The 11,829-nt window shown below is 40.8% G+C and overlaps 1 protein-coding gene across 1 annotated transcript; it reads left to right on the top strand.

Annotated features, from left to right (window-relative positions):
- Nucleotides 1-3,391: 3,391 nt before the first annotated feature.
- cdcp2 (CUB domain containing protein 2) lies at nucleotides 3,392-10,997 on the top strand. The gene is made up of 6 exons (XM_015956408.3): nucleotides 3,392-3,707; nucleotides 3,905-4,252; nucleotides 6,538-6,879; nucleotides 9,579-9,932; nucleotides 10,208-10,386; nucleotides 10,464-10,997. The coding sequence occupies exons 1-6, from the start codon at nucleotides 3,392-3,394 to the stop codon at nucleotides 10,767-10,769; spliced, it is 1,845 nt and encodes a 614-aa protein (XP_015811894.2). The 3' UTR covers nucleotides 10,770-10,997.
- Nucleotides 10,998-11,829: the final 832 nt, after the last annotated feature.

Here is an 11,829-nt window from a genome sequence, read left to right as displayed (position 1 = left end):
CTTAACTCGAATAACAGATTTCATTACCCTCATAACTATAGAAGGAGGCTGAGCTCATTACGGCCCATAATCCAATCTGAGCTCCCTGAATTGGCAGCGCAATGACATAACAGCATCGTCCTTGGTATGACGGAGGTAGAAATGTTAACAAAATCTCAGCATGGGAGGGGAAAAACAAAACCTCTGGCTGTTAGGCAGCACAGACTGGAAATGGAAGATTATTGCCTTCAGAGTGAAACAAGATTTAAGCATTTATACAAGAAAAAGGTCACCAAGTCGTTAACAAATGTAATTTTACCTCCTATTCTAGCAAAAGGAAGACAAAAATTCCCAAATTATTCACAAAAATGCTTTGTATTGTTGAAGACTTTTTATTGTCCGTTGACATCTATGCTTATGCATTCCTCTCACACCAGGAGATGCTGAGAATCATCAGAGCAAGAAGGTAAATTGACTTAACACACACTCAGTATGCTATAAAATGTGTTTTGATGTAGATAAAGGGTGTTTTAAAAGCTAATTAGTTTATATTAATTTTCTGAAGGCTTGCTAACTTTATGTGACTCCCTATCAAGAGTTCCCATCCACATCAAGACACAAGCAGAGGAAGTCAGGTAACACATTGTCAAAGCATCTGACTTATTTATTAGGTGTTGCTATTATTTTCTTATTTGTGTTTTTTTACCTGAACATAAACACAAACGTAGAATACTCCATAGTAGTTAACTGCTATTGAATTACTGTAATTCATTTTCAACCATACTTTGTTTTTTAGCTTTTTCCTGCTAATAGGTGATTAAATTGCTCCAGATGCTTGGTATCTTTCTGAAACACATTGTACCGTTGCCCAGTACCCCACATCCTTGAACAATGACGAGCTTTAGGAGAGGACAGAATTAAAATTCAAAGCTAAGGCAGTTCATTCCATTCTCACAGACCTCTGTGTGGAAAACACTTGACTGATTTTCATCACATTCCTATTTATTTCAGCTCGGAGCTTGCCGTGACTATTTAGAAGCCAGTGGGGATTTTGTCTTTGTTTTTAAAGTGCAACAGCACCATCTAGCTGGTTTGTGGGGGGACTGGTGGAGCTCAGCAGCAGCTATTAAATGTCCCTTCAGTAGGTCTGCCTTCACAGCAAATATTCATTTGCAGATGGTTTTCACAAAGGGTACTTTATCTCTCTGTTTTTAAAACGCCTCATTGGGTCATGGTTATGTACATGTGTCTGCACTCTTCAGCTATAAGACTGCCGAAAGGGGGGAGTGAGTCATGGAATATGATTGGCATTCGACACATGGGTGTATAAATGTGTGTGCTTGAGCCACTGTATTCATGTTTGTTTGAAAGAAAAGCTTGAATGTGTATTACGATAGATCAAAACGGGTCTACATAAAGTCTAAAAGTTTCCAGTGTTGGTTCTCAGAATGTGAATCCATCTGAGCCTTCCTGGTTCTGGTCCTCACATTGGAGAGATGCTCGGGAGAGCACTGTAACTATGGAAGCTCACTTTCACTTTAACACAGCAGTAGTTCAATAAAAACAATGAGGTAGTGGTTCAGTTTTAGCTTGGTTTATGTAGAAGCAGAGAAATTTGAACAAAAAACAGGACCCGGACATTTTAGGTGGTCTTGAAAACATGACTCGGTGTCTAATATAGATGTGGATCAGTACACGTCAAGATCTGTGTGTGTCACACATCTTACCCTACAAGAACACCATGTGAAACCACAGGCGTGTCTAGTCTGATTGTGGAAAGAATGAACATACCGACCTACTTTTATACTGGACAGATATCAAATGAGGACATGACCTAGGTCATGTCTCAGAGAGCAAACTAATTATCCAACACCAGAAAAGTCTGCCTTGAAGGGTTTAAAACTAAAGGAGGATTGCATGTTTTTTAAAGGTGTGGAACACGGAAAAATCTCCTGCATTAGCATATGATAGAAAATAGAAGTGAAACTCTAGGAGTTAAAAAGCCTGATCGATCACACTGTCACTTAGCATCAGAGGTGTGACCAGGTCACTGCTTTGCAAGTCACAAGTAAGTCACAAGTCTTTCCAGTCATGTCTCGAGTCAAGTCCAAGTCGAGTCCAAAGTCAATGATGTGGAAGTCCAAGTCAAGTTCTAGTCCTTAACTTTGAATTTTCAAGTCACAATCAAGCCAACTGTCCAACTTCAATTTAATGACAATGATAATTAATAAATTCCAGAATTAAAGCTTCTTAAAGTTTAATTTATTTGCTCAAACAATCAGAAACTGAAACGGATTATAAACAAAGTGCTGCATTTAGCAGAACAAGATCACACCCAGAATGAACAATGATTCATGATTTTTGTCCCTGTCGTGCCACTTTTGTGCTAAAATATCAAATATGCTCAAGTCATCATCAAATGAACAGATGCAAGTCGATTCAAGTTGCAAGTCATTGGCATTCAAGTCCAAGTCAAGTCGTAACTCGTAAGTCTTTATAGATTTTATCAAGTCAAGTCAGAAGTCATTAAAATAATGACTCGAGTCGAAGTCATGTGACTCGAGTCCACACCTCTGCTTAGCATTCATGATTCACCCATCTTGACTCATAACGGGGAAGACTGTTGTTGGTTTAGCATCCAGGAAACAGCAGAGAAGCTAACTGTTAACATTAGCAACTCGACAACACAGCAGAACTCCTCCAGACTTCGGTCATTTGTGGAGATCAAACATCAATGTTGCAAGTCAGTGTCAGAGTCGTGTTGTTGTCTAATCAGAGGTGAGATGTCCAAATATTGAGAAATAAGACTCCAAATCCTGTCATTTGAAGCTCAACTGTGATGTGGCTCACCTCTAGTTGCTGGAAATGGTATGCTGTAGCTGCGCCACAACCCTAACCCTAACCCACTATGAGGGTTGGGCCTCAGTCAGGGTAGGGAATCAGTGGCTTAGACCTCAACCATTCAAAAGTTTCAAACTGAAATCTTATGCTGGAACAATGTGTTAGCACTTGAATGACTCTGAGCTAATACAAAATTCAGTTCCACATCAGCTAAAATTATCTCATTTTTAACCAGTTATATAGGATCTTCTAGGCCAGTTGGCTTTGGTGGCCATCTTCAATTAGATTTCCCCTTAACATTAATCAGCTGTAAATGTATATACTGAAGTTTTAATTGAATTCAATGGGTCTTAAGTTAATTTAAAAATAAACACCCATGAAAATCATTCTCTGCCTCTTTGCATTTCAGGTAAAGATAATCAGTTTAGATGTTGATAAATAAAGATTATGTGAGATTATTCTTTTCCTAGAATATACTCCTAAAAATACAGTATTTCCTCCTCTCTCTTCATCAATGCCATTTCCAGCTGGTTGTCAGAGTGTGTTTGTGTATGTGTGACCATCATTAAAAATGCATCAGCTCTCTCTGAAACAGTGTCCTGACAAGCCTCTCCTGCTCATTGGATATCAGTCATTAAAATTCAGCAAAGAGGGCAAAGCTCGGCCTGTGGGTATCGGCGTCAGGTTCCCCATTCAGGCCATGGATGAATTTTTCAAAGTCCTATTACCTCGAGGCAGTGTGCTGCGACTGCGACATTACAGTTGTGTATCTCTGCAAGAACTGGAGCTGAGGTTAAGAAAAGCTGAATTCACAATAACAATGGGTTTCAGGGCGGCCACACTCATTTATTTACTGCTGCTCGTTGACAAGGCTTTTACTAAAAAAGGTGAGTTTTGACTTTTTTGTACGGCAGATATAATAGGAGTGTTTTATTTTGTGTGTACTGTTTATGCAGACAGTGCTAGGCCTCAGTAGTTCAGTGTCAGCTTATTTTGCATTTTCATAGATTATCTGCAAGAAAACAGTAAAATGTGCAATGGAAAAACAGACATCTGAGGTTTATTCAAACTTATTTTATTTAAGGTGTCAAATGTGGAGGAATCCTTTCTGCTCCATTTGGAAACATCTCCAGCCCGAACTTCCCAGGAATGTATCCCTACAACATTCATTGTTCCTGGCTGATTGTAGTGCCAGAAGGCTCCTCAATCCTCCTCACATTTCACCACTTTCAGTTGGAGTACCACAACACTTGTTCTTACGACTACATCAAAATCTACAACGGTGTATCTGAAGATGAAGGGAACCTTCTCGGGACATTTTGTGGTGATAACACTCCACCTCAGTTCACCTCCTCTTGGAATGTAATATCCATTATTTTCCATTCAGACCGCCATGTGGCCTTCCGGGGTTTCAGCTTTGGCTTCAGAAAAGGTATCTTGTTTTTTTTGTGAGGAGTACGTCAGAAATTATCCAAAATTGCAACACCCCTCTCAATGCTTTTAAAACATATTCTGGACATACTGTCATCTAAATTTGAGGTACTACTCTGAACCATCTTTCATACTGCTATTGCCCAGTCTTGATAATAGAATAGAATCGATTGTATTGGTTCCACAGAAATTTATATAACTTATAATAGCTGATTTTGAGCATGCTAACAATAACCTGGCAGCAGCCAGATCTCTATAGGGAGTCTAAGTCTCCTCTCTTTCCGGTCGGCTCATGGGTCCCGGAAGAACGAAAAAACGAATGCAAGTCAATGGGGCTAAAAAAACGCTATTTTCAAATCTGCTTTGCTAGACCCTGGATCGCACATATGCTGTACTGCAATTTAAATGAAAACTAATGATGGGTGTTTCGACCACGCCAGTCACGTACTTTGAAGTTTATTAGCTTGTAAAAGTTTGTAATTAGCATGACTACCCACCAGAAATTGGCACATCGCATTTGTGACATCACCACACAATCTCCTCTCCCCTAACGTAGCTGCTACTTGCCACATAGCCAGATTTATGGTGGTTATTTCCTCCTGTGAGAAGTTTGCTTAACTTACAGCCATTTTCCCTCAGGTTTCTCCGTGTCTGGTTTGATGATGTCACTTTTGTGAAGTGCATTTGTAGTTCTGGACTTATTTTCACACAAAACCTAAAATATCGTTTCCTCTGTTCAAAAATAAGCGCGCTCTTGGTATCAAAATACTTCTTTAAAATTCACAGACATCATATGTGAAATCAATGGCACAACACATGCAGAATTAGAAAATAGCATATTTAGCCCCGTTGACTTGCATTCTTTTTTTTTTTTTTTCATTTTTCCGGGGACCCATGGTCCGGAAGTAGATGGGCGGGACTAAGGCTCCCTATGTGTAGCCCCACCCTGTGTCGAGTCTACACATTTCAGGATTCTTCTGATTTTGCAGCGCATGGTTATGTTAACAAAGCTAAACATGGTTTAAGCAAATAATTAAAATCTCAGACTTTTTCACTATTTATTTTTATTCATCTTTCCCTGTCTAGAAATGTGCAAAACCAGTCTATCAAAGACAATAACATTAGCATTGTTAGCTCAACGTTAGCCTCTAGCCTTCTTAAGCCAATATTAGCCCTTTATAGGGCACTCATTGAATTAATTTAAAACTTAAAATTTCAACCCTAGGGTATTATTGAGGTTCATAGTAAATGTTTTCTTTTGTTTTCACAATTAAAAAAAAAATTTCCTGCAGAAAATCCGAGAAAACAAAGTGGCCCTGTTCTTTTACCATCAATATGAAGATTATTATTTAGAAAAAATAATGGATTTTACCTAAAAATATACATAATTTCTTTTACTTGATCAAACGCGGCAGCTTTGATTTTCATGCTATGATTTCACCTACTTTGCTACGTTTAACATTTACAACACAAATATCCTTATTTAGCACAACTAGTCAAACTTGTGATGTGAGAGTTTCAGAAACTTAGCAATGTCAGTTTTCGAGATCATACTGTAAACACCAGGAGAGATCGAGCTGCAGGAAGGCAGTTTTTCAGTTCTGCAGACACACCAGCGTGGTGCATCAGATCTGCACTGACTGGTCGAATGGTGCTGTGGCGCCAACTGTGACTAGCTTGATGTCTGATGATGTGTTGGGTGAAATCTTGTAATTCTAAGAATTCTCGAAAAGTCACACTGACATCATTTATGATGTCAGTAGTAGAGTCTAAAAATAGATGTTGGTGTCTAAAAATAGAAGTTGGCTCTATAAAGGGTTAGAGTATAAAAAAAAGGATGCTGTGGCTTATAATGGTAACAAGAAACAACTTCTGGGTCACTCCTGTTACTGGCTTAGGTCCGCTACAAAACACTGCTTCATTTTGCCGGCCAATGTGGAATTACAAATGCTGGCACGGCGAGCTGGCACAGACTTGGAAACCCTGGGGGCTCAAAGACTGTAAACAAAGACCAAGTTGTTCTATAGATTTTTTGAAAGGAGAAAACCTGACAACTCCCAGGCACCTGAGAATGAAATCTATTTCAAAGTAACCTTCCTTCCAGCATAATCAAGACATTAGACTGTTTTGTGATTATTTCACTGTAAAATTCATGCATATTAAAGGTACATATTGTACCTTTAATCACCCCAAAAAATAAGTAATTATTCTTGATTTGCATGTAGAATATTTAACATCTATGGCCTTGTCTAACTACATAACAAGTTTTCCTCCTCTGCTCTTCAGATATGTGTGGTGGTGTCCTGACTGGACTATCAGGTATAATCTCCAGCCCAGGTTACCCTCAGGAGTACAGCAACAACGCAGACTGCTCCTGGTCGATCCAAGTGTCCAACACGAGCGTAGTCACTGTGGTCTTCTTGGACTTCCAGCTGGAAAATAATGAGGGATGTAATTTTGACTTTGTTGCTCTGTTTGATGGCCCGACAGTCAGTCATCAACATCTTGGGAAATACTGCGGGGCAGATAAACCTCCCAACACAGTCACAACGTCCAATCAACTCCTAGTTGTCTTCAAGTCGGATTTCAACATCGGAGGACAAGGGTTCAAGGCGTATTACTACTCAGGTGGGAAACTCGAATTTGGTAGTTTCTTTGCTCCAGTGTTTGTGTTTTTATTGCAACCACGGGGAAGTAAAACCCAATGTCAAATGCTGTTGCTGCAAATCTTAAACAGTCTGTGTTTTTTAAATATGTGTATTTGTGTTGCTTTGAAGCCCATGAAAGCATACATGGTAATGAGGGGAAAATGGAGTGAGAAGGAAAAGAACAATTGGATCTGTGATGTGGCTGTAGTTACAAGAACTTTAGTTTATTACGCTTTACTGAATGACGTCAACAAACCACATCAATGTGCAAAGGCATGAAACATACTCTGTTTACTTGGATGGCATTTCTAAACAGTCCAGCTATAATGCAAAGCTCAATTTCTCACAAAACCAGTCCGTGCGCAGAGAAAGCATCCAAGTCCTTCATCAGTCCAGCCAAAATGCAGACGTGAAGCCAATGGGAGGTCTGCAGAACAACGTTTAGACAGCTGTTTACAGATTGTTCCCATTTGACTTAGTTGAACATAAACCAGCTGGCAGAGAGGAACAAATTCAGTTGATGCAAAAACCATATTTTATTTGTTTTATTTATTTCTAAAATGCCAACACTAGGAACAATGTTCTAACAAATGACACAGGAATAAATAGTTTCTTTGTAAAACGAATAGTTCATTTCTTGGCCTGACTTCTCATTTTAATTTATGAAATCTCATGCTGCCTTTGAGTCATTCTGACAAATTAAACATGAAAATGCATAAGCTAATTTAGCTGAAAACAAAAGGCTTTATGTTCATCAAACTATGAACTGTTTAATGGAGTTCCCATAAACCCAAACGATTCACTATAAACACTTTTCCTTTTGTGAAACTCATTCTCTTTAAAGGGATGCTTTGCAACTTTTTATAGTTTTGCATCATTTTCTTGAGCCAGTATGTGCTAAAATGACCCTTTACAGCACAGGTGTCAAACTCCGGTCCTCAAGGGACGCTATCCCACATGTTTTAGTGTTTTCCCTGTTTCAGCACACCGGATTTCAATCAGCAGGTGATTAACGGGCTCCTGCAGAGCTTGATGAGCTGCTGCACAGGTGATTCAACCGTGTTGGAACAGGAAAACAACAAAAAGATGCAGGATACTGGCCCTCGAGGACTAGAGAATGCAGTCTGCACATTTTACATCATGAACACAGCTGATTTGTTTAATTTAGTGATGAATCACTCCTGTAGACGTCTCGGCCCGGCCGCTCCGGTCATCACAAGATCGTTGGCTAGCAGTGCCTACACCACGCTCAGGACAATCCAGACTCTTCTCGTGCATCGTTCCACAAATGTGGAATGAGCTACCAAGCACTACCAGAACGGGGGCTTCCTTTCAATTTTCAAGAAACTCCTGAAGACCTTGCTCTTCAGAGAGCATCTTCTTAACTAGCACCCTCCCTGCACCCGTCCCCCCTCTCTACTGTCCACTCCTTGTTCCCTCCTCTCCATGATTGATGTCAAGTTGTTGTTGTTGTTAGTCTCAAGGGCAACATGCCGATTATCACTTGTAAGTCGCTTTGGACAAAAGCGTCTGCTAAATACATAAACATAAATAAAGACTGGGGAGACATTTCAGCTGCTAAGGTGTTAAGGTGAGGGTCAAGGCCTGGGTGGAGACGTATTTTATCCACACTTCTTGTTAGGAAAACACTTCTCCTGGCGGGCCGAGAGAGCGGCACCAAGGCAGTGGGAGACCGCACCCCACTCAACCTCCCCGCGTGTGCTGTCACAGTTTCTCAGTCTAAAAACGAGTTGTTAACGAGTGCGTGCACACAAGCACGCACTCACACAAGACTTACCGCTCAGGAGAAGAGCAGACACAGGTTCTGCAGCATTCTGGAGGATTTCCTCTTAAACGCGATCATTAGATGAAAAGGGGAGGAGGGCATTTTTTTCAAGGAGGCGAGCGCATGGACGTAATTTTCCCTTTAGAAGTGGGGTGGGGGGCGGGGGGGTGAATCTTTACAGTATGCTCTAATGGGAAACAGGCTTCAACACAAACGGTTGTTTTCCGCTTGGTCCTAGAGCTCAACCGGTGTCAATTTAATATAGCGTAATATTGTTTTGGGATGGTAAAAAGTGCAGGGGTCAAAACTTGACTTTGGAAAAAGTGGGGGGACAACCCCCCCAAACAAAAATTACGTCCATGGGCGAGTGGCTCAGAGCCAGCTTGTCATATTGGCAGGTGAGTGGCTGAGCCAGGCGGAGGTGCGGCTGTCTCACCTGGAGACCAGTGTGGTGCAGCCACGTAGTACTTTGCTGACAATGTCACGTTTTTCAGCTTAGCCATCAGCCACAGCTGGTTCTACATAAATGTGGAGCAGAGTTTTAACCTGAAGATGGAGATATAATGATGGTTTTGGGTTGAAATATTAAATTTAGAGTAAGTTGCACTAAACTGCAACACTAATGATTACACATGTGTACAGCACCATTAGACACTCATCTATACAGGTTATCAGAAAAAAAATTAGGCATTACTTGCTCTTTAAAAAGACAATGCACAGCAAGGAGATAGGTTTCGCTGTTGGTTCTACTAAACGGACACTAAGGAGGGCTAGAAGCGAGACAAAACTGCCAAGTGTGCCTTTATAAAGCATTCTTAAAAAACTGTTACAAAATAATCACACAAGAAGTAATATATTCCATAAAGACTAACTTATTAAATGTACTTTAATAGGTGAATGCCAGCAGGTCTTGACGACTGTGAGTGGGAACTTCAGCAGCCCACATTTCCCCAACATTTACCCCAATAACATCAACTGCCACTGGAGCATCAACCTGGAAGCTGGGTACCGGATCAAACTCTTTTTTCCCATCTTGGACCTGGAGGGCCGAAACAGTTTATCGGAGGAATGTGACTATGATTTTGTGGCAGTGTACGACGGGGACAGCCAGACAAACGCCCTGCTGGGGCGCTGGTGTGGCAGGGAGCAGCCTCCGTCTCTCATCTCTAAGGGAAACAAGCTGCTGGTGGTACTCAACACAGACAGAACTGATGCTCACAGAGGATTCACTGCCTCTTATCTGGGAGGTAAAGTAACTTAAATGTGATTCATTTCCAAACAGGGAAAGAAAAAAAACACTTGGACTGTTTTATAAAGAGCTAATTGGCTATTAATAATTCTACATATCCCGTGGGGACTGTAGGTTTAGGATAGTCACCAACTGCTTGCTATGTTTGCCGTCCAAATCCCAGCAAAATTTGATCTTGCCAAAAGCAAATCTTTAACATTCATCTAAGCAAACAACTCTTCTCCCTTTCCTTCTTACGCTGCTCATGAAATGACTGAGCTGTCTTCTTCCCAGTGGTGCCTGTAAATGTTAGCTGCACAAGATCAGAGTTTACCATTCTGATCCCTCAACAGTCCTTACCTCAGCTGGACCGGGAAAGCATCTACCTGGGCAACCCAACCTGCACAGCCCAGTTAACCGCCACCTCATACAAAATACTAGCACAGTTTGTCAACTGTGGCACAGCCAGCCAGGTACCTAGCTTTCTTTATCATGATTTTAAAGACAAATATCTACATTCTTTAATTAATGGCATATTGATTCCTTACAGAAACACCGGAACATTACCATGCTTGTGAACAAGCTCTACATAGACTTCTCCGATGGGAAGCAGCAGAACGTTCAGGAGTATAAGGTGCAGTGCGATGCACTACGCAAGATAGCCTCGGTATCGATCATTTCTGCAGAGGAGCGTCGCCTGGAGGAGCAGGCCCAGCAGACGGATGGAGACAGCAGCAGTTCTGCTGCAGAGCCACAAACCGAGCCTCATGACTTGAGTGATATTGTCTTCATCAGCATCTGTGTTCTAGCTGTCATTCTCATGGTGATAGCTATTGTGTGGTTAGTGCTTCTTTAGTGATTTAAAAAATAATATTAAAGGAGACATGTGACTTTATTTCTCAAGAAATATTATTTTATGGTCACGTTAAGTGATTTTAGCAGTTTTATTTTTGACATTTTCAGTACCTTCCAGAATGAGTCGTTTCAGGGCTCTGTCACTTAAAAAAATAACAAGTTAGAGCTGGTCTGCCCACCTCTCTACCACTCAGGCTGCTATAAGCTGAGAAGTTCTGATTCCCGGGAGGGGTTCGGAGTAGAGCCGCTGCTCCTCCGGCAGCAGATCTCTCCTGAAGTGAGAGATGGTTGTATGCTTATTTGCCAATTTTTGACATCACAAACAGCCTTTTCAAACTGTTTTAGTCGTATAATTCCTAAAACCAAACACTGACAGAAAATGAATGAATGGGTTTTTTCACATTTGGAGTGTTTATAGAGGCAGTAGAGACCCACATGGCAGCAGAAAATTATGCAAAAGTCGAGTTTTGCTAAGTATATCCTTTTCAAAACTTCTATAAAGTTCATTGTTCTGTTGATTATCCTACACTGCTCCCAGATCAGTTGTAGCCAGGCTTGGCTGTTTGGTAAAATAATGCCAATATTTCAAACTATTCATTACTTTTTTAAACTTAATACAGATTTTTTATGTGGCTGTAATAGCATTTCATTTATGCCATGACTTTGATTAAAGCCTGTTTTAATTATGATATAAACTGTGATCATTTGTAAATGACATGTATTTGATATAGGGCCTTCTAGAGTCTTGGAACCCCCCAAGACACTTTACAACAGAATCAGTCATTCATCCATTCACACCCCTGGCACACTTACAGAGGTGAGTCTGCCGTACACAGGCGCCACCAGTCCCTCTGAGCACCACCAGCAGGCAAGGTGGGTTAAGTGTTGCTCAAGAACACAGCGACAGATTGAGCGAGGCTCGAACCTGCAACCTTCCCATTCCGGGGCGAGCACTTAACTCCTGTGCCACCGTTGCCCATTTGGACTTGTGCTTAACTTGAAACTTGACTACTATACAGTAAATCTGTTAGAAATTAAAATCAGCTACAAAAGACAAAGTT

This window comes from Nothobranchius furzeri, chromosome 11 (assembly GCF_043380555.1).
Source record: "Nothobranchius furzeri strain GRZ-AD chromosome 11, NfurGRZ-RIMD1, whole genome shotgun sequence".
In the NCBI taxonomy this organism is placed as follows: Eukaryota; Metazoa; Chordata; class Actinopteri; order Cyprinodontiformes; family Nothobranchiidae; genus Nothobranchius; species Nothobranchius furzeri.
The sequence above is the reverse complement of the archived record's forward strand: the minus strand, read 5'-3'. Positions and strand labels throughout refer to the sequence as shown.